General features: G+C 40.4%; 1 protein-coding gene across 2 annotated transcripts in view; it reads left to right on the top strand.

Annotated features, from left to right (window-relative positions):
- PRKAR2B (protein kinase cAMP-dependent type II regulatory subunit beta) overlaps nt 1–23,270 on the top strand; it is a 147,120-nt gene that overhangs the window by 114,213 nt on the left and 9,637 nt on the right. For both annotated transcript variants that reach the window (XM_073328473.1, XM_073328474.1), the window contains exons 5-6: nt 17,502–17,608; nt 22,620–22,773. In XM_073328473.1, the coding sequence (XP_073184574.1) occupies nt 17,502–17,608; nt 22,620–22,773 (261 nt within the window). The remainder of the gene's footprint in view (nt 1–17,501; nt 17,609–22,619; nt 22,774–23,270) is intronic.

Raw genomic sequence — 23,270 nt, 5'->3', positions numbered from 1 at the left:
TGATGACGACAGCACCTCCTTTATCAGCCTTTTTGATTATGATGTCAGAATTGTTTCTGAGGCTGTGGATGGCATTGTGTTCTGCACAGCTGAGGTTATGGGGCAAGCGATGCTGCTTTTCCACAATTTCAGCCTGTGCATGTCGGCGGAAGCACTCTATGTAGAAGTCCAGTCTGTTGTTTCGACCTTCAGGAGGAGTCCACCCAGAATCCTTCTTTTTGTAGTCTTGGTAAAAAGGTCTCTGTGGGTTAGTATGTTGTTCAGAGGTGTGTTGGAAATGTTCCTTGAGTCGGAGACGTCGAAAATAGAATGTTTTATTGTGAACTACTTGGTGAATGAAGGATGATCTGGCTATGAGACAGTAACTCTGAGATTTGTATGCACAGTATGCAATGAGAGGTTTGTGGTTATAGATGAGGTATTGTGTATAGGAAGAAGGGAGTTTTTGATGGCTAGTAATGTTTTTATTTAATTAATATCTATTCAGCTCTTAATCTATTTTAAATACATTTTTGTCTGGGAATTTCCTTTGTTTTTAGGAAATATTTAAAAGCAATGATTCAGATTCTGAGGCCAGAAGGGATGAGTATAATCATCTGTCTGATCTCCAGTGTAACACAGGCCATAAAACTTTCCCCAAAATAATTGCTAGATCATATCTTTCATGAAAACATCCAATCTTGATATAAAAATGGTCAGTGACGGAGAATCCACCATGAACCTTGTAAATTGTTCCAATGGTTAATTACTCTCACTGTTAAAAATGTATTCCAGTCTGAATTTGTTTAGCTTCAACTTTCAGCCATTGGATCATGTTATACCTTTCTCTGCTACCACTCCCCCAATTTTTGAGTCATCTGCAAATGCTAAGTGATGATTTTATGTTTTCTTCCAGATCATTGGAAAAATGTTAAAATGTAGGGCCAAGAACTGATCTCTGTGGGACTCCACTAGGAACAGACCCGCTCAATGACAATTCCCCATTTACAGTTGCATTTTGAGAACTATCACTTAGCCAATTTTTGATCCAGTTAATTTGTTTCATATTATTTTTATAATGTCCTAATTTTTAAATCAAAATGTCTTGTGGTACCCAGTCAAATGCCTTACAGTGTAGATATTACATCAACACTATTATCTTTATCCATCAAACTTGTAATCACATCAAAAACATATCAAGTTAGTTTGACAGGATCTATTTTCTATAAACCCATGTTGATTTGTATTAATTACATTACCCTCCTTTAGTTCTTTATCAGTCAAGATCCATATCGGTTGCTCCATTATCGTGACCAAGATAGAGATCAGGCTGATTACCCAGCTCATCCTATTTACCCTTTTAAAAAAATTGACATTAGCTTTCTTCCAGTCTCTTAGAACTTCCCCAGTGCTTCAAGACTTATAGAAAAAACAAATTAATGGTCCATCAAACTCCTCAGCCAGCTCTCTTAAAACTTTTGAATAAAACTCATTTGGACCTGCTGATTTAAAAATGTCTGACTTTAGTAGCTTCTGTTTAACATCCTTCAGACATATTATCACCACCATATGATGACACTATATCATCTGGGTTTTTTTGGCTGCCTTCATTTCCCCTCTGTACCAGGGGAAATGATTTTAACCAGTACAGATTTCTCTCTCAACTGTGGAATTGTGGCTTTTGGGGTATCCTAAATGACTCCCAATTATCATTCATATTCTTCTGATTAAATTCTTCCTCCCTTGATTAGGCTCATAATTGTTTTCAGCTTTGTAAAATTGGCCCCGTTAAAGCTGCAAGTATGTATATTAATGGTCTGAACTTTTTTCAGAGTAGCAGCCGTGTTAGTCTGTGTCCGCAAAAAGAAAAGGAGTACTTGTGGCACTTTAGAGACTAACAAATCTATCTGAGCACAAGCTTTTGTGAGCTACAGCTCACTTCATCGGATGCAACTTGATTCTGCTTGCACATTATAAATGTGATCAAACCATGATCACTTGTACCTCAGCTGTTGTTCATTTTTAGTTCTGTGATCAGTTCCTGATTATCTGCTAAGACAAAAGTAGTTGTTGGCTGCAACACTTTTTGAACTAGGAAATTGTCATCTATAACGTTTAGAAATTCCAAGGCCGTTTTAGGACAGGCACCATGAGAGCTCCAGAGCATGTCATTTACAATGAAGTCCCCCAGGATCACACAGCTTTTTTCCCCTACACATTGTAGATAGGTGCATAAGGAAGCAGTCTGTCAGCCAACTGGGATGAGGGTGGTCTAGCCTGTGATACTCTCCTGTTAGCTTCCTCTGTATGTGGCTCTCAAGTTCATTAGAATGGCCATACTGGGTCAAACTATAGGACACTGTACTAGATGGACCAGTCTTCTGATATTGGCCAGTGCCAGATACTTCAGAGGGATTGAAAAGAACAGGACAATTACTGAGTGATCCATCCAGTGATGAGCTGCCAAAATCTTAACAACCGGTTCCCTCCTCACCCCATGAGGGGGTTGTGGCCAATCCCTATCCCCCGGGACCTCTGCCCCATCCAACCCCCCCACGTTCCTTGACGCCCCCCCCCGGGACCTCTGCCCCATCCACCCCCCTCCCCTGTCCCCTGACTGCCCCCAGAACCGGGCAGGAGGGTCTCGTGGGCCACCATACTGGGTGCCCACGTGGCCCCGCCCCTAAGAACCAGAGGGACCTGCCAGGGGTGAGGTGGGGAGTTCCGGCAGTGCTTACCTGGGGCGGCTCCCAGGAAGCATCTGGCATGTCCCTCTGGCTCCTGGGGCGGGGTAGCGTAGCTGGGGGGAGCAGGGGAAGTGGCTGCTCCCCGCACTGATCACATCAAAAGTGGCACCTTAGGCACGGACTCCGTGGGTGCTCCGGGGCTGGAGCATGCACGGGGAAAATTTGGTGGGTGCAGAGCACGCACCGGCAGCTCCCCACCCCCGCACCTGCCCCCAGCTCACCTCTGCTCTGTCTCCTCCCCTGTACGTGCCGCCCTGCTCTGCTTCCCCGCCCCATGCCCCCCGGCTTCCCGCGAATTAGCTGTTCACGCGGGAAGGCTGGGAGGGCTGAGAAGCAAGCGGCGGCTTCACGCTCAGGCCTGCGGGGGCGAGCTGAGGCGGGGAGCAGTTCCCCTGGATGCCCCCCAGGTTACCTGCTGCTGCGCGGGCGGCCCTCCTCGTGCCCCAGCTCACCTCCACTCCGCCTCCTTGGGCCTGAACGCGAAGCTGCCGCCTGCTTCTCAGCCCTCCCAGGCTTCCCACACAAACAGCTGATTTGTGGGAAACCGTGGGGTGGAGGGGGCAAGAGAAGCAGAGTGGGGCAGTGCGTTCAGGGAAGGAGGCAGAGCAGAGGTGAGGTGGAGCTGGGCAGGGAGCTGCCGGTGGGTGCTCTGCACCCACCAAATTTTCCCCGTGGGTGCTCCAGCCCCAGAGCACCCATGGAGTCGGCACCTAAGGTGCCACTTTTGGCTGGTTAAATTTAGAAGCCCTTTTAGAACCGGTTGTCCTTCACGGGACAACTGGTTCTAAAAGGACTTCTAAATTTGACAACCGGTTCCAGCGAACCAGTGCGAACCTGCTCCAGCTCACCACGGGATCCATCCCTTGTTGTCCAGTCTCAGCTTCTGTCAATCTGAGTTTAGGGACACCCAGAGCATGGCATTGTGTCCCTGACCATCCTCCAAGAACTGATCTAATTCTTCTTTGGATCCAGTTATACTTCTGGCCTTCATAACAGTCCAACACAATGAGTTCCACAGGTTGACTGTGTGTTATGTGAAGAAGTACTTCTTTATGTTTGTGAAAACTATTTCTTCCTATCCTTCATTTCCTATCTTTTAACCAGTTGCTGATGCATGAGAGGACTGTCTTTTATTCCATGACTGCTTTACTTTGCTTGAGCCTTTGGGGTGGGATCTTGTCAAAGGCTTTCTGAAAGTCCAAGTACAGCATACATTATATCCACTGGATATCCATGTATACCATGTCCACTTGCTTGTTGACGCCCTCAAAGAATTCTTATAGATTGGGGAGGCATGATTTCCCTTATAAAAACTGTGTTGACTTTTCCCCAACACACTTTTATTTATTGGTCTGTTCTTTACAGTAGTTTTAACAAGTGTGCCTTGTAATTGCCAGGATGGCCTCTGGGGCCTTTTTTAAAACTTGGCATCACGTTAGCTACCCTCCAGTCATCTAATACAGAGGCTGATTTAAGTGATAGGTTATATACCATACTTGTTAGTTCTGCAATTTCATATTTGAATTCCCTCAGAACTCTTGGATGAATACTGTCTGTTCCCAGTGACTTACTACTGTTTAATTTATCAATTTGATACCTCAATCTAGGACAGTTCTTCAGATATGCAACCTAAAAAGAATGGCTTAGGCATGGGGAATCTCCCTCATAACCTCTGCGGTGAAGACTGATGCTAAATGAATTCTTTGTATCTCCACAATGGCCTGGTCTTCCTTGAGTGCTTCTTTAGCACCTCGATTGTCCAGAGGCCCCACTGATTGTTTGGCAGGCTTCCTGCAGTTGATGTACTTAAAAACAATTTGCTGTTAGTTTGTGTGTTTTGCGCTAGTTGCCCTTCAAATTATTTTTTGGCCTGCTTAACTCTACTTTTACACTTAAGTTGCCTGAGTTTATGCTCCTTTCTATTTTCCTCAGTAGTATCTGAGTTGCAGTTTTTAAGTGATGTCTTTTTGCTACTAATTGTTTCTTTTACTCCGTTGTTGAGCCAATGGTGGGGTTTTTTTTGATCCTCTTAAAAATTATTTGGGGTATACATTTAGTTTGAGCCTCTGTTATGGTGTTTTTAAAGTTTCCATGAAGCTTGTTGGCATTTCGCTCTTGTAAGTGTTCCTTTTATGTTCCCTTTAGGTAGCTTCCTCATTTTTGTGTAGTTTCCCTTTTTGAAGTTAAATGCTACTGTGGTGCATTTCTTTGGTATTTCTCCCCCTAAAAGGATGTTAAATTTCATTACATTATGGTCACTATTACTAAGCTGCTCAGCTATATTCACCTCTTGGCCCAGATCCTGTGCACCACTTAAGACTAAATCAAGAATTGCCTCTCCCCTTGTGGGTTCCAGGACTAGCTGTTCCAAGAAGCAGTCATTAATGGTCTAGAACAGTCATGAGTTGCTGAAGAAAACTGCCCTTTGTCCCCAGACCTTCCTGCAATTCTGTTCACCTCTTTCCATGATTTTCTTATCATTTGCTCTCTACCCTGGCTCTGTGTGCCTCTTTTCCTTCCCACTGTGATGCTGAATCCTACTCAATGCTGAAATCTTACATTGTCCAAAGTGAGTGAAAGGTAAATGACAGGATGTCATTTTAACGTGTGAGCAGATTATGTAAAATTGTTGTTGAAAGGAAGAACAGAACAGAAATCAAAGAACAGTGTGAACCGAGTCTTTTTGGAGTAAGGGAATTACTGATCATCAATCTTTGGTATTTATATGGCTCCCTCACCATAGTATCTAAGGAACTCACAATCTTTAATATATTTATCTTCACAGCATCCCTGTGAGGTAGGGAAATACTGATATTCCCATTTTATTGTTAGGGAGCTGGGGCACAGTCCCAATTTAATAATCCTACACTAACTTTTCCACAGGAGTCCTACCTCATTCACATCAAAGCATAGATAATGGTTAGCGAATGAGGCAGTGGTTAAAAACCAAATACTGAACAAAACGCAGTACATGTGTCGCCGATCCCTTATTTACTTCAGGACGTCCAAACACTGCACTAAATTTGGCATTTTTATCATGGGCGGTTTCTATGGCAGTCATCACAATAATGTACACTAATCCTAAGTGTGCTTATAATTGTACATTGTTGTTTTAATACAATTTCTAAAATGTAGTTATTTGAGACTATATCAAGAAATTCTTTTATTCTCTTTTCCTAAAGGCACTAAAGATGAAATGACACAACACATGGTGCCCAAGGTATCATGGATATTTATATTTAGAAGTTGCACAAACTGTGTGCCCTCTGGGCATACTTGCCAAATGTACTAATTAACAAATTAAGAGACATGCCTAACAGCCATTGGAAAAGTTGCGTCTTGAAGTCTGTATTTACTGCACCATCAAGACTTCTGTGGCCACTCCTTATTTGGACAACTGTGCAAATTCTCTCCCCGCCTAATTTTTGCCGAGTTTAGAAGGTTAATTTTGTACAGTAGAGCACGGCATTTTGAAACAACTCTGTTTGAAGATGTTGTTCTCATGAATATTTCAATGCCAAACGCAACAGGTAACTTCTTGCAGTAGGAAATCAAATATTTAATTTGAATCAAACAATTTTGTCCCAGTGTATAAAATCAATTTATATTAGAATAGTGGTTTTTCTAGTGTGTCAGAGCCATTTTACTTCAGCATGCAGCCAATCTGCATATTGTGTGAACAGAGAACTAAAAATAAACCCTATGTTTTTTCAGTAGTTGTCAGTCATAATGACAACCACCTACATACTGAATGTTTCCTTAGTTCTGTGCTATGAGGTTATAATTACAGGGAATGATAGATTCTGATTGATTAGAAAGACAGATCTTGTATGTCATGAGATTAGGAAGAGTGCTCAAAGGCATTGTTAGACTGTCTACACTAGACATTTTTGTTCTTAAAATTTGCCACAGTTGGTACCTCCATACAGCTCTGGGAGTGGCAGCACTAGAATGAACTGCCCACCAGCACTTTAACCACTGTATTGTCTAACCCTGCTCAGAATAGGTGTAGGTTATAAAAATGTGTGTGGCCACCAGCACCTGGTGTACACTTGTGCTCTCACTCTTAGTACCACTGATAAAAGCAATGGTGGGAAATTTTGAGAGGGAAAAAAAAATCTAGTGTAGACACAGCCTCACTGTGCTATGCTTAGCTGCCATCTGAGGTCTGTGATCCTGATTGTCTTACCCGGATGTAAATCAAAAGTCTCTCCACTGAAGTTGTAGTGGAGTAAAACCAGTATAACTGACAATAATCAGGCTTCCTCCCCATTTATGTATCCAGGCTAAATATGGATGCTCATATACATTTTGCTTTGGAATAGGTAGTAATGTTATTTGTGACTTGACTGCAATTTAAACCAGTCTTTTTGCCTTCACCTACAAAGCCACCTGTAACAAAGATTTTGGGGTGAAGTACATTAGCCACAACATTTCACACAAAGAAAATATCTTGGACAAGAACTGTAATATTCAAGTCCTTTGTGTCAGCCAGGAGTCTTTATGCATGAATCCACTATCAGCTGTGGATGTGTTGCTAGAAAAACCTGATTTCTTCCCTGTCCCTTAGTGTGAGAGGATGGCAATGATTCTCTCTATCAAAAAAGGGTATTTTGTGTGCTGTCATGATAGAAACCCATGTTTCCAGTCACTTTCTCAAAAATGTTACTTTTCTGACTGGTGTCAGAGTAACAGCCGTGTTAGTCTGTATTCGCAAAAAGAAAAGGAGTACTTGTGGCACCTTAGAGACTAACCAATTTATTTGAGCATGAGCTTTCGTGAGCTACAGCTCACTTCATCGGATGCATACCGTGGAAACTGCAGCAGACTTTATATACACACAGAGAATATGAAACAATACCTCCTCCCACCCCACTGTCCTGCTGGTAATAGCTTATCTAAAGTGATCATCAAGTTGGGCCATTTCCAGCACAAATCCAGGTTCTCTCACCCTCCACACAAATTCACTCTCCTGCTGGTGATAGCCCATCCAAAGTACAATCACTTTGGATGGGCTATCACCAGCAGGAGAGTGAATTTGTGTGGAGGGTGAGAAAACCTGGATTTGTGCTGGAAATGGCCCAACTTGATGATCACTTTAGATAAGCTATTACCAGCAGGACAGTGGGGTGGGAGGAGGTATTGTTTCATATTCTCTGTGTGTATATAAAGTCTGCTGCAGTTTCCACGGTATGCATCCGATGAAGTGAGCTGTAGCTCACGAAAGCTCATGCTCAAATAAATTGGTTAGTCTCTAAGGTGCCACAAGTACTCCTTTACTTTTCTGACTGACATTAATACACTTTGGACTGAGAATAAGTAATTATTTTTGAATGGCCTAAGAAATTCCACTGAGCTGTATTATGCAAGTATGAAAACAAATACTATTTAAATTCTAAATTATTTAAAATGCAGTTTTTCCTACTCAACCCACTTTGTAATAGAGCTTCAACTTTGGCATGTATATAGTTCTCAGTGAGGAATCTGTGCTTTGTTGTGTTTTTAAAAAATTAACAAATAATGAAGTGACTGCAAAAGTTGTTAAAATGGCATAATGTGCATGTTTAATATAATGTTTTCCTTAAGGAAATGTGTTCAATTTAGATCAAGTCTATCATATTTGTAATGCTGCTGGTACTGTAATATAGATAACCAGGATGCCCCAACTACAGCATTCCATAAAACACATGCACACATTGCAATAAAAAGCTGCATCCAATTGTCTTTTATGTGTATATAAAGACACAAACTACATTAGAAAAAAATAGTAACAGAGCACTTAAAATTAGGAGCTACCAGAATTAAGGGTTACCTATATCTAGTGTATTATGACAGTCCTAATTAGACAATCACTATTGTTCCCCACAAGGCCCATGCTGCTTTTAGTGCACCGACTGGACAAAGGGAATGAGGCAGTTTTGTTTTGTTTTTTTATTACCACCATTCAGTGTGAGACATCTATGCCTTATGTACTACACACCATCCTTTTATCTCATCTTCGAGAAGGTCCCTCACCAAAGGTTCTTAAGTAAAGTAAGCTGTCCTGGGATAAGAGGGAAGGTCCTCTCATAGATCAGTAACTGGTTAAAAGATAGGAAACATGGTCAATTTTCAGAATGGAAAGAGGTAAATAGTGGTGTCCCCCAGGGTTCTGTACAGTGATCAGTACTGTTTAACATATTCATAAATCTGGAAAAAGGGGTAAACCGTGAGATGGCAAAATTTGCAGATCATATAAAACTAGTCAAGATAGTTAAATCCAAAGCAGACTGCAAAGAGTCATACAAAGAGATTTCTCAGAAGTGGGTGACTAGGCAACAAAATGGCAGATGACATTCAATGTTGATAAATGCAAAGTAATGCACACTGGAAAACCTATTCCCAACTATACATATAAAATGAGGGGGTCTAAATTTGCTGCAGCCGCTCAAGAAAGATCTTGGAATCATCATGAATAGTTCTCTGAAACCATCTGCTCAATGTGCAGCAGCAGTCAAAAAAGCTAACAATGTTGGGAATCATTAGGAAAGGAATAGATAAGACAGAAAATATATTGCCTCTATATAAATCCATAGTACTCCCACATTTTGAATACTGCATGCAGATCTGGTCGCCCCATCTAAAAAAAAAAATATTGGAATTGGAAAAGGTACAGAAAAGGGCAACAAAAATGATCAGAGGTATGGAACAGCTTCCCTATGAGGAGAGATTAATAAAACTGGGGCTTTTCAGCTTGGAAAAGAGACGGCTAACGGGGGATATGGTAGAGGTCTATAAAATCATGACTGGTGTGGAGAAAGTAAATAAGGAAGTGTTATTTACTCCTCATACCACAAGAACTAGGGATCACCAAATCAAATTGATAGGCAGCAGGTTTAAAACAAACAAAAGGAAGTATTTCTTCACACAATGCGCAGTCAACCAATGGAACTCTTTGCCAAAGGATGTTGAAGGCCAAGACTTTAACAGGGTTAAAAAAGAACTAGGTAAGTTCATGGAGGATAGGTCCATCAATGGCTATTAGCGAGGATGGTCAGGGATGCAAAACCTTGCTCTGAAGTGTTGCTAGCCTCTGATTCCCAGAAGCTGGGAATGGGTGACAGGGGATGGATCACTTGATGAGTATTACCTGTTCTATTAATTCCCTCTGAAGAATCTGGCATTGGCTACTGTTAAAGGTTGGATACTAGGCTAGATGTACCATTGGTCTGTCCCAGTATGGCTGTTCTTATTCAATGCTGCACTGAATATGGATTATTTTAATGGGCTTTTCTGTTGTGCTCATCATGGTAGTGCCCGAGTGCTCACAAGAATGAATGAATCAATCTTTACAATACCTCTTTTGAAGGAGGGAGAAGTATTATTACCCGCACTTCACAGATAGTTGGTGTCAGAATCAGCATTGGAATTAAGTTCTCATTTGCAGTCCTGTGCCTACTTGTCAAGAATACGGTGCCTCCAGGCAATTCATTTAATCTGTTTCCATGTTCCTATCTTTAATATGGGAATTATCATACATTACCTTCTTCACAGGGGGTACCAAAACCTTTGCTTTATGCAAAACCAGTGCTCAGACTGTGGACACTCTTTCATTTGTTGAATTGGGGTCGTATGTAGGAAAGGCAATTTAAAATAAATGTGTGGACCAGTTGTCAGAGCAGTGAAACTATGTGTGAATTCATTTTCTGGGTCAGCTATTGAGGAGGAAACCTTGACAGGGAGAAGAAACATCAGTACTGCATTAGCAACTAGCTGGATGCCACACTGAATGTGCCTGTGCAGTTTGCAGAAATCTGTTTGTGTGATCTGTTGCATGAACTGAAAAATATGATAGAGCTGCTGAATTTAAAATATCTTCTGAATCATGGAGAGAACAAACAGGTTAAGTTCCAAAGCAACTAAACTAAAGGAAATTGTCTACAATGTATCTTGCCAAGAAAAGTCTTGTCTATGAAGACCTCTAATTTCTAAATATTTAAACTGTGAAACCTAAGTTCCATCTGTACATATCTATATTTCTACTTGAGTTGATTTAATTGAATGAATCCATTGATACTTCTGACTCCATTTGTAGGTGGTAAAGTAAAATATTTGCTGTAGTAGTGTCCAAAGCTTATTCTTGCTAATCACAGAAATTTAAAGCAGTTAAGCAGGGACCAAATTTTCCCATAAGGAACAATTAATCATATCCTCTCTTTCCTGAGCTTAGTCAGAACTTTTGCTACCAGTTAGGATCCCTTTGATATGAAAAAGAAAATTGTCTGTTGCTGTGGTAATCTTATGCAGAAAGTTCTTATGAGCCTTTATCAGACTCCACTTTATCCACTTTGCCTTAAGGCAAGACTTCAGTCTTGCGCTGTACCTTTTGCTAGGTCTGCTGATAAGATCAAGTCCTATCATGGCAGCATCCTAATCTTTAAAATACCCCAGCCATTACCCAAACCCACAACTAATGAAGATGTTATCATATACTTATTTCTTCTGTGAAAGAATTAGACATGTAGACCTTACATGTTTTTAAATTTCAGTTTTCCCAAGCAGTACTTGTAATAATTTTAAAGGTATGGGTAATCATCTTGGGGGAACTGAAACTCTCGTCCTACCAGATTCTACCTTCTAAAATTATGGCCCAAGGGTACTGAATTGTGTATCTGGCCAATGTTGAGTTTGACTGTCATAGCCCATACACTATCACTGTTTTACAGGGAAGGGGTTAGCTGACCCAGCATTGGGAAGAGGACCTAATCTATTGATGTAGAAACACACTACAATTTATTTAAGATTTAGACATACCAGTGTAGTGATTTAGCAGATGATAGAATTTTCTTCTTAAATGCATTAAATCACCTCAAATGCTTTAAGTAGTCTTTCTAAAAATGAGGATTCTATTTGTTTATTTTCTTACATTGTTTAAAAAGGGTCTGATGACTGGTGTAGTTGCTGGTCGTTATGTCTTGCAGTAGGTAGGTGAGGGGAGGTTGAATGCTACAGAACTTCGAACTTGAATGTTCTAAACCTGAAATCTTGCATGAAGCTCATTGAAGATAGATTATAACTACATATACTGTACCTTCAGAACATATGAATAGCTCTACAGTAAGAATAAAACTCAACCCATTTATTTAAGACCTCTGGAGTGTTTTAGTCGCCAAGAGGCATGATCTATTAGAATACACTTCTCTTTTGAAAAAATAAATTTTCCTGTAATTCTTGCTCAAAGGATATTATAATAGATAGCCTCCCATCTTCCCAAATAATGTGGGACATTATATATTTTTACTGTTATGCACAATAAAGGACCTGAGACTTAGAGGGATTTGGTACCATGAAACAGTCTCATACAGTAGATGAGTGCTAGTCAGTGGTGAGACAGTTTACTAGTTTAGAAATGCAGCTGGGGGAGTGACTATTTTTCAATGCCTGAGAACTAAATAACATTACCTCAGTACTTGCAGTGTTCCCTAGGTGTTCCCTGAATTTAATATAGGGAATATTAGAAACACTGAGGTAGTTGCCTAGTTAAGGTAAAGTTTTAAGGACATTTACTTCATGTTAATTTCTTTCTGTCCCAATATCACATATGTACCTGCTTGCTCTGTCTGTGTAATAGAGATATACAGTAGATAATACAGAATCCATTGAAGTGATAGGAGAACTGTCCTAACTTTTTAATAAGATGTTTATCAGGGGACTGTGTTATAGCATGATAATGCCCTGACGTTGTCTTACCTGTGTAGATGAGACATTCTGTCTTGTCTCCTTTTACCTCCCTGCCCAGGAGATGGGGTTGCTTACTTGCCCTTTTTCTGACTGGAGGATGGAAATATGGAAGGGCCAGCTCTCTTCCTCTTCTCAGCACTTTCCATCTGAGGGAGGCAGCAGCGGCTTTATATTATTACTTTTTGTATTACTTTAGTACATAGAGACCCTTAATGTGATAGGTACTGTACTGACATATGGTAAGATAGTTTGTGCCGCAAGAAGCTTCAATTTTAGGCAAGACAACAGCTCAGCTGTGTCCTATCTGGATGGTGCAGCCCTGTTTTGTTCTGCAATGTAGACACCAAGCCATGTGAAGGACTCTACTTAACCACCTTTTTCCCCCCAAAGGTGGTTTCGGATAGGGCTGTACAATAGACCATTTTAAATTAAAGTGCACTGAGTTACACAATGAAGCTACATTTTTAACTAGACATCTTAGAAATGTCATTAATTTAATGAAATGTTAAATTGGCATGAAAAATCTAAATTCAGGGGTTTTTTTTATCATGGTTTTGAATACCCAATAAACATTATAATGGTGAGTATTTCTCAGTGCATTCTGGAACACATTACAGCTCAAGTTCAAATAAATTTTTTTTTAGAATTTAAATAGTTAATTCATGAATAAAGTTTTCTTGTGAACAACAAATCTTAGCTATCTTTCATAAAATTATAATTCAGACTGTCACTTTATTAGTCTGCAACATTTCTTTATAAACCTACTTATTCCATAAAACATTAAGTGGTGCTGTATCCAGTGTGTAAAATCCTACTGACTGTACTCGTTAAGTCCAGGGTTGATCTATTCAATTGAAGCATTGCACACATTTAGGTTTGCTTCTGTCCCCACATTATCTAGGCGTTGTAGGATTTACCTTTTTATAATGGTTTACAGTGGTTTGGAAACATGTATTCCCATAAGTTGGCGCCAAACACTAAAACAGATAAAAAATATTTTGTCCGTGGTATAGACCTCATTATCTAACCTGTATGCTGTATGTGATCACTAAGGGCAAAACTATATCCTCAAATATTCATGTACAACTCAGGTTGACGTGCCTGGAAGCTATATACAAGTCTGAGGCTAGAATGTGACCCTTGCAGCTGAGAGGCCACAGGTGTAGAAAAAGTGAGGCGGGGCAGTTGTGCAGGAATGAAGAGAAATTAAGGTTGTCATTTAAATTGAGGGAAAAAAAATCAGGGTATCCATTAGGGCTGAACAGAGAGAGGCAGTGATGTAAGTCTGGACAGGTTGAGGAGAAGGTCATTTTAGCAGGACTATTCTCTCATTCTCATGAGGCAAGATTTAAAAAAAAACCCACCATCACTGAAGCTGTGAGAGTGGATGAGCTTTTACATCAGGGATGGGTGGGGGAAGGAAAGGGCCACAAATAGAATCTTTGGGGCCATCAATAGAGGGGAGAGACATTACATGTTGCACAGTATTTCTGTAGATGTCTATAGAAAGGGAAGGTTGCACCTAGAGCTGTCCTGTAGATCAGCAGTTCCTAAACTTTGTTAGTTCACATTGTGTGTCCCCTTCTTTAAAAGATTGTTATGAAGTGAATTGATGGAATATCAGGGTCATGCAGCACCAGTGGCACACATACCATAATTTGGGAACCCCTGCTAGATGCCTACAGGAAGAAGGGTACATGGTATAGATATAAATTAATAAAAGGAAAAAACCTCAATTTAGCTGTTGCTTCTGTTTATGTTGGGCATATAATTCTATGATTCTAAGACTGGAATGGGACATCTAGTCCAGTCCCGTGCTTTCAAGGCAGGACTAATTAATAAAAGGCCACTCCTGACAGGTGTTTGTCTTGACATGTGCAATACTTTTAAAAAAGGGTAGATACTCATATTTTTTGAAGTTACAGAATGTGTAGTTAACGTGGTGGGGCCAACTCACCTCTGTCGAATGCCCTCGATTGAATATGTGCATACACCTGCTTTTTTTTCCCCCCAGCTTTGCACTGCTCACATTGCCTCCCGCTGGCTACTGCCCTCGTCAGGTGGATCTTCGGTGACACAACACTTTGGCCGAGTTCAACACAATTTGTATGCTAATAAAATAAACCCCTTCCAGGGTAAAAGTCCAACAGGGCCTATCCCAGTACCCTGGTTATAGCCCCTCCTGGGCTTACTTCCCAAACGGTCTCAGCCTATGCTGGGCGCTCTCTCATCTTGTCCTTTCTCTGGTATGGAGCAGTGCCCCTATAGCTTCCTCCCTGTGGGCTCTTCACCAGCTACCCTGGCTCTTCAGCAGAGTCCCTCTTTACAATTCAGTTCACTCTTTCCTTATCACAAAATTCTCACAAATGCTGACTTTCGTCTGGGTCTTTAGCTCTGTCTCTGGGCTACGTCCCTTCTCAGTGCTTAAGCCACTTCCCTAGTGGCTGGTGGGGGGAACCCAGGCCTATCCACTACTCTAGGTCCCAACTAAGGGATCCTATAAATAGCAGCTGCCGCCCTTTACTAATCGCTGTGTTTCCTTGGGCCACTTCCCCACAGCCCCAGTATTTTCATCTTCACCCTTATCTCAGGGCTGAAGTCTTTCTTGAGACCTTGCAGCCAGCCAAGAGCACCTTCCTTGCTCCTTGTCAGCAATTGCTCTGTCAATTCCTGCAGCCAGCCAGGAACACCTTCCTCCTCCCTTGGCTCCAGCTAGCAACTGAATGTGGACTGTCTACTATCTGGACTCTGGCTACTTCCTGCAGCCTCTCTGATAGGGTGCTTCCCTGTAGCTGTTCTAGGCAGCCTGGAGGACTCACCTCTACTGTTCTTTCCTGGGGCAGGGTGTGTTAGAACAGGAGGCCTCTAGCAAGGGGCCTCTGTGCCTAGTATTCCCCTTCACTGTGTTTCATAGATACCAATTATATGTGACTGGTATTATGTAACTTCATGTATATTTACATGTGTATCGCTTCACATGCTAATACACAAAAATGGCTATTGCATAAATAAATGGGGAATTTCAATATTGAAACATACTAGTTCAGGTGCTACTTACAGAAGTTAAGTAAATACTACATTGACACAAATATATCTACCATTGTATGACAGCATGAGTGCATCCCAGCCTTCAAGCTGTCTTCCGTCTCAAGACAGTGAGGCCTACTGTATAAAGTCAATAGGCTCACCCTGGTCAGCTGGGCAAGGAGGCCTAGTGGGGGTTGGGCCACCTCCCAAAGGTGGGTGGCAGCCAGGGTAGGAGGACCCAAGCCCTCCCTGCTCTAACAGGTCCCAGCCCAGGTAGTGGCAAGTGGGCTCACCACTTAGTCAGTGGGGATCCTGTTGGATCATATTAAAGAAGTTCTGTATTAAAATCACAAATGAGTTTAAATTCCCCATAGTTTAAATTCCAGGGTATTACTAATTAAGAGGTCTCTTGGTTTTTGGTACTGTTTCTCTCCCTCTATGTGTGAAACTTGCAAGCTGCTAATTGCGTTAGTACATTCTAAGACAGAGTCTGTTCTCAAAGCAATTCACACAGAGAGAGACTCAAAGCAATACTCTGTAACAACAGAAACAGCACCCAGAGACTCCCCACCCTTTTGTTGTATTAACAATTGTGATTAAAATAGAGATAGAGGATGTATGTGGATGGATGCTTGGTGTGGATAATAACTGAATGATCAGGGAGGTGCCAGCCTAAGAATCCAGTGTCCCATCAGCTGAAGAAGGCGTCAAGTGGAAATAACCAGAGGACCCCCGGAGGGCAGGCTGGAATCCACCCAACAGCCTCAAGAATGGGAGAACCAAAGAACAAGATAACATCTAGCAGCAGGGAGCCATCAGGAATGTGCTATCTGCTGATTGATTCAGCAACAGCATGATGAAGCAATTCCCACAGACTGGCCTAGGAATAAATTCCTATAAAAATAGACTTTAGAAAGTGGGAACTTTGGGGGGTCTGATTTTGCAAACCAACTTCCAGGAGCATCAGATGAGCATCTGACAAGGCCCTGCTCCCTCCTCATGTCCAGGCCACCTGGCCAGTGGCTTGGCATGAGATAACAACCTTGCAGAACCTGTGTGTGTGTGAGAATAAATATGACATTGAATGGAATGTTATAGCTATAACTAACTGCTTACTATGATTCTTTCTGTATTCACAATAAATGTGGTATTCTGCCTTTTTCCCCTTAATAAGATCCTGCTGGTTTTTAATTTATTGGTATAACAATCCAACCAAAACACACTAACTGCTGTAGGGACAATGGCTAATAGCTCCCTGGGCTACTTCCTACCATGACTCCTGCAGTCCCTTGGTCTAAACATATTGGAGGTTTCTGGTTTCCTCAGGTTGTGCTGCTCCCAAGGGCTCTGACCTCCACGTGGCATCCCACTTGGTGTCTACCTGGGTCTCAGCACCTCCAGCTTCCAGGCTGGAGCCTGCAGTATATATCCTTCCTCTCTAGTAGTCAGCCCAGACTGAGCTGGGGGTCTGCTCTCTTTTATACTACTGCTACACCTTGAGCATGCCCAGTAGAGAGTGGGGGCATGGCTTCCTCAGCCCACAGTTTGGAGTTAACCCATCCCCATCCAGTGTGGGGTGAGTGCACCCCATCACACATTGGTTAGCAAAGCAACAATTAATGTATTTTATGTAGCTGCAGTGGATATCAAGTAATTTTGCATTATTAAGTGAAGGGACCGTTTTGGAAAAGATTGTTATGGGGCACTGCAGTAGGAAAGTGAACAACAGCAGTATTAAAACTGCAGGTGTGTCTTTGTGCTCTGAACACAATAAAAGGAAAGAGCTGGAACTAAAAGTTAAAATACTGACTGAAAATCTCACTATTTTTCTGATAAATTGCCAGATTATTGTAACATGAAAAATTTATATTTCAGGTGTGCTATCATCAGCTAAGCTGTGTCCAGTGCAATATTTGAAGACTAAATAGGACATTTAAACCGTTAATTTGTATTTTTGAGGGTGATACCATAAAAGCAGAACCTAATTTTAATCTTATGTGGTTTTTTGTTGTTGTTTTTTTTAAATAGGAACAGGTGTCTCAGGTATTAGATGCTATGTTTGAAAAGCTGATTGAAGGAGGGGAGCATGTCATTGATCAAGGTGATGATGGTGACAACTTCTATGTAATTGATAGGTGAGTGATTATATATAATTGTAACACAAGGGAGTATGCACAGTTGTATCAATGAAAATATATTTTTGCATATACTTTCAGTTGAATCAGACAGGTGTGTGCATGTATGAAAGAAAAAGCAAAGATATTTTATCAGAGTTAAAGAGTCGTTGAACAATAGAGAACAGTCCGTGAAAAATTCTAGCCTGCTCTCACCTGTAATAAAATATTTGCAAGGGAACGTGTCACTGGTCTTTTAATGTAATGTTCTGTCACAAAGACTATTTGTTAACTGGAAACTGATTTAATGTAACAAATAATTGGAAAAGATTTAGCATTCAATATTTGATTGAAATCTTACTACATTCTCAATGCTGTTGGTAAAGTTTCTTGTTCATAAGAATAAAACTTAAATTTTCAAAGAATTGCACAAATTTTAACTAAACTTCCCATGTGGGTCTAATACTTCATAGTCAGATTAATAAGTAAAGTGATAGATATAATTGCTGATTTGGGAGCACGCTTTGTGTTGCTGCTGCTGTTGACCTTTCGTTAAATTCTTCAAGTCATCAATATAGGTCAATGCACTAAACTTTTTCTACCTTCTGTCTTCAGTTTGAAGTAGGATACAATGATATAGTCAGAGCTATTAGTGCTGGCTTCTACAGAAAGAAAAGGAGTAGCACTGTATATCAATGATGAGATAGAATGTAAAGAAATAAGAAGCGATGAAATGGATATGACTGAGTCTGTCTGGGCAATAATTAAATTGGGGAAGAAAACTATTAGAGCCTCCCCTAGGATAGTGCTTGGGGTGTGCTATAGACCACCGGGATCTAATTTGGATATGGATAGAGCCCTTTTTAATGTTTTTAATAAAGTAAATACTAATGGAAACTGTGTGATCATGGGAGACTTTAACTTCCCAGATATAGACTGGAGGATGAGTGCTAGTAATAATAATAGGGCTCAGATTTTCCTAGATGCGATAGCTGATGGATTCCTTCAACAAGTAGTTGCTGAACCGACTAGAGGGGATGCCATTTTAGATCTGGTCTTGGCGAGTAATGAGGATCTCATAGAGGAAGTGGTTGTAGGGGATAATCTTGGCTCAAGTGATCATGAGCTAATTCAGTTCAAACTGAATGGAAGGATTAACAAAAATAAATCTGCAACTAGGGTTTTTGATTTCAAAAGGGCTGACTTTCAAAAATTAAGGAAATTAGTTAGGGAAGTGGATTGGACTGAAGAATTTATGGGTTTAAAGGTAGAGGAGGCCTGGGATTATTTTAAATTAAAGCTGCAGAAGCTATCGGAAGCCTGCATCCCAAGAAAGGGGAAAAAATTCATAGGCAGGAGTTGTAGACCAAGCTGGATGAGCAAGCATCTTAGAGAGGTAATTAAGAAAAAGCAGAAAGCATATAGGGAGTGGAAGAAGGGAGGGATCAGTAAGGAAAGCTACCTTATTGAGGTCAGAATATGTAGGGATAAAGTGAGACAGGCTAAAAGTCAAGTAGAGTTGGACCTTGCAAAGGGAATTAAAACCAATAGTAAAAGGTTCTATAGTCATATAAATAGGAAAAAAACAAAGAAAGAAGAAGTGGGACCGCTAAAAACTGAGGATGGAGTGGAGGTCAAGGATAATCTAGGCATGGCCCAATATCTAAACAAATACTTTGCCTCAGTCTTTAATAAGACTAAAGAGGATCTTAGGGATAATGGTAGCATGATAAATGGGAATGAGGATATGGAGGTAGACATCACCATATCTGAGGTAGAAGCGAAACTCAAACAGCTTAATGGGGCTAAATCGGGGGGCCCAGATAATCTTCATCCAAGAATATTAAAAGAATTGGCACAAGAAATTGCAAGCCCATTAGCAAGAATTTTTAATGAATCTGTAAATTCAGGGGTTGTACCATATGATTGGAGAATTGCTAACATAGTTCCTATTTTTAAGAAAGGGAAAAAAAGTGATCCAAGTAATTATAGGCCTGTTAGTTTGACATCTGTAGTATGCAAGGTCTTGGAAAAAATTTTGAAGGAGAAGGTAGTTAAGGACATTGAAGTCAATGGTAAATGGGACAAAATACAACATGGTTTTACAAAAGGTAGATCGTGCCAAACCAACCTGATTTCCTTCTTTGAGAGAGTAACAGATCCTTTAGATAAAGGAAACGCAGTGGATCTAATTTATTTAGATTTTAGTAAGGCGTTTGATACTGTGCCACATGGGGAATTATTAGTTAAATTGGATAAGATGGGCATCAATAGGAAAATTGAAAGGTGGATAGGGAATTGGTTAAAGGGGAGACTACAACGGGTCCTACTGAAAGGTGAACTGTCAAGTTGGAGGGAGGTTACCAGTGGAGTTCCTCAAGGATCAGTTTTGGGACCAATCTTATTTAATCTTTTTATTACTGACCTGGGCACAAAAAGTGGGAGTGTGCTAATAAAGTTTGCAGATGATACAAAGCTGGGAGGTATTGCTAATTTAGAGAAGGACAGGGATACCCTACAGGAGGATCTGGATGACCTTGTAAACTGGAGTAATAGGAATAGGATGAAATTTAATAGTGAGAAGTGTAAGGTCATGCATTTAGGGATTAATAACAAGAATTTTAGTTATAAGCTAGGGACGCATCAACTAGAAGTAACGGAGGAGGAAAAGGACCTTGGAGTATTGGTTGATCATAGGTTGACTATGAGCTGCCAATGTGATATGGCTGTGAAAAAAGCTAATGTCGTCTTGGGATGCATCAGGAGAGGTATTTCCAGTAGGGATAAGGAGGTTTTAGTACCGTTATATAAGGCACTGGTGAGACCTCACCTGGAATACTGTGTGCAGTTCTGGTCTCCCATGTTTAAGAAGGATGAATTCAAACTGGAACAGGTACAGAGAAGGGCTACTAGGATGATCCGAGGAATGGAAAACTTGTCTTATGAAAGGAGACTCAGGGAGCTTGGCTTGTTTAGCCTAACTAAAAGAAGGTTGAGGGGAGATATGATTGCTCTCTATAAATATATCAGAGGGATAAATACCAGAGAGGGAGAGGAATTATTTAAACTCAATACCAATGTGGACACAAGAACAAATGGATATAAACTGGCCACTAGGAAATTTAGATTAGAAATTAGACGAAGGTTTCTAACCATCAGAGGAGTGAAGTTTTGGAATAGCCTTCCGAGGGAAGTAGTGGGGGCAAAAGATCTATCTTGCTTTAAGATTAAACTCGATAAGTTTATGGAGGAGATGGTATGATGGGATAACATGGTTTTGGTAATTAAATATTCATGGTAAATAGGCCCAATGGCCTGTGATGGGTTTTTAGATGGGGTAAGATCCAAGTTACCCGGGAAAGAATTTTCTGTAGTATCTGGCTGATGAATCTTGCCCATATGCTCAGGGTTTAGCTGATCGCCATATTTGGGGTCGGGAAGGAATTTTCCTCCAGGGCAGATTGGAAGGCCCTGGAGGTTTTTCGCCTTCCTCTGTAGCATGGGGCACGGGTCACTTGCTGGAGGATTCTCTGCTCCTTGAGGTCTTCAAACTACAATTTGAGGACTTCAATAGCACAGATATAGGTGTGAGGTCTTTTTTAGGAGTGGTGGGTGAAATTCTGTGGCCTGCATTGTGCAGGAGGTCAGACTAGATGATCATAATGGTCCCTTCTGACCTAAATATCTATGAATCTATGAATCTATGACTTGTGGCACCTTAGAGACTAACTGTCCAATTTATTTGAGCATGAGCTTTCGTGAGCTACAGCTCACTTCATCGGATGCATACCGTGGAAACTGCAGCAGACTTTATATACACACAGAGAATATGAAACAATACCTCCTCCCACCCCACTGTCCTGCTGGTAATAGCTTATCTAAAGTGATCATCAAGTTGGGCCATTTCCAGCACAAATCCAGGTTTTCTCACCCTCCACCCCCCGACACCACTACCACACACACTACAGAGAATCCCCAATGTACTCTGTATATCTCTGAGGAGACTGTGACAGAGTTGGGATTCTTCACTGGAGAATCCAAGTTTCTCCCATTTTTCTGGGTTTATGGCTTAGCCACTTCCTCTTCAGAAAGCTGCAGGGACTTCATTGAGTTCTTCCAGATACATAGCTGTCAGGTCTAGGTGACTCGGACCATCTGTCTACAAAGTTCTTGACTGTGAAGGGAAAGGAATTGTAAAGACATTTGCATTCCATTCCAGCTACTTGCAAAAAGGAAGGCTATAAATATTTGGCACTGAACAAGCTAATGACACACCATCAGAGAGGGTGACTGTCATATTTTACTTCTTTCTCAGAGCAACAACAATCGATAAATACTTTTGTGGGTTTGCTTTGATGTTTAAAGTTAAAACTTTATATTAGATGAGTATACAATATTTTTATTTTGTATTTGTTCCTTTTTAGATAAGGACTCACACAATATGTTTTGCCACCATTCTCATTAATGCAACTGTACATTGCAATATACCAATTACTGGTTTAAAAAACATTTTACATGTGAAAGAACTTTTACATTTTAAATTAATTTAATGGCAGAAGCATAGTTTCCAGAAACCATTTCTTTGTGAGGACTTTGTACATTACACAGTTTCATGATTAAAAAGCAGTTGTTAAATAATTTAGGCTCAAAATTTGTTATTTATGTTTTAATAATTGCTATTTTGATTTTATTTATATGTAATTAATAATTGTAATTCCATATCTGAATTTTTTTTTTTTCAAGTGCAAAGTTACCATGTCCTCACAAAGAAGTAGCAACTGTCCCCCTTAAAATAACCAGCATTTCTAGGGTATACACAAATAAGTGAGATGACCCTGCAAGCTACTCAGTCTCATTTAACTGAACAAAATTTATATTTCCATAGAAGTACCATCAGTGTAATGCGTGGTGCAAAATCAACTTGGTAAACTAAACAAACAAGGTAGTAAACTAAACCAGCTACTGCTCAGTAAGGAACATGGGGGAGTGGAAAGGGTGGATGTTTACTCGTATTTGTGTATTTTGTTAACAGAGGAACATATGACATTTATGTAAAATGTGACGGTGTTGGGAGGTGCGTTGGTACTTATGATAACCATGGAAGTTTTGGTGAGTTGGCCTTAATGTACAATACACCCAGAGCAGCTACCATAATTGCAACATCTCCTGGTGCTGTATGGGGTTTGGTAAGTGAAATGGTTGTTTGAATTTATTTTCCTTAAAATATTTTTGTCTTTATATAAAATAACTTAAAATTGTATAGCTGAATCTACAGATATTTGACATTGAAAAATTGTCTTATAATTGGAAATGTATCATTAGGATAGAAGCCTTTTAAAACTTGCAGAAAAAGCCTGGGCAAATACTGTCTTTGCTCAGACCCTGAACATACGCTTTAAGCAAACTTGAATATTAGAATGGCAATTTGATGTAAGAACCACAACAAAAGTAATTTTGGAAATTTCCTCCATAAATTTCAGAGCTTAGTTATCATGTTTCCAACTGTAAGAGACAGGCCACTTATTTTGTCAAATAGTAAATATTGTCTTAGATTGCAAAAAACATGAATGCATTTGTTTACAGTATAAAAAATCCAACATGGTGCTATTTGTTAAGCTTACTATATCTGGAATCTGCACAATAGTAATAAAATTTGCCAAAAAATCTCATGGCAGTACTTAGA

The sequence above is a fragment of the Lepidochelys kempii genome, chromosome 1, assembly GCF_965140265.1.
Source record: "Lepidochelys kempii isolate rLepKem1 chromosome 1, rLepKem1.hap2, whole genome shotgun sequence".
Taxonomy (NCBI): Eukaryota; Metazoa; Chordata; order Testudines; family Cheloniidae; genus Lepidochelys; species Lepidochelys kempii.
The sequence above is the reverse complement of the archived record's forward strand: the minus strand, read 5'-3'. Positions and strand labels throughout refer to the sequence as shown.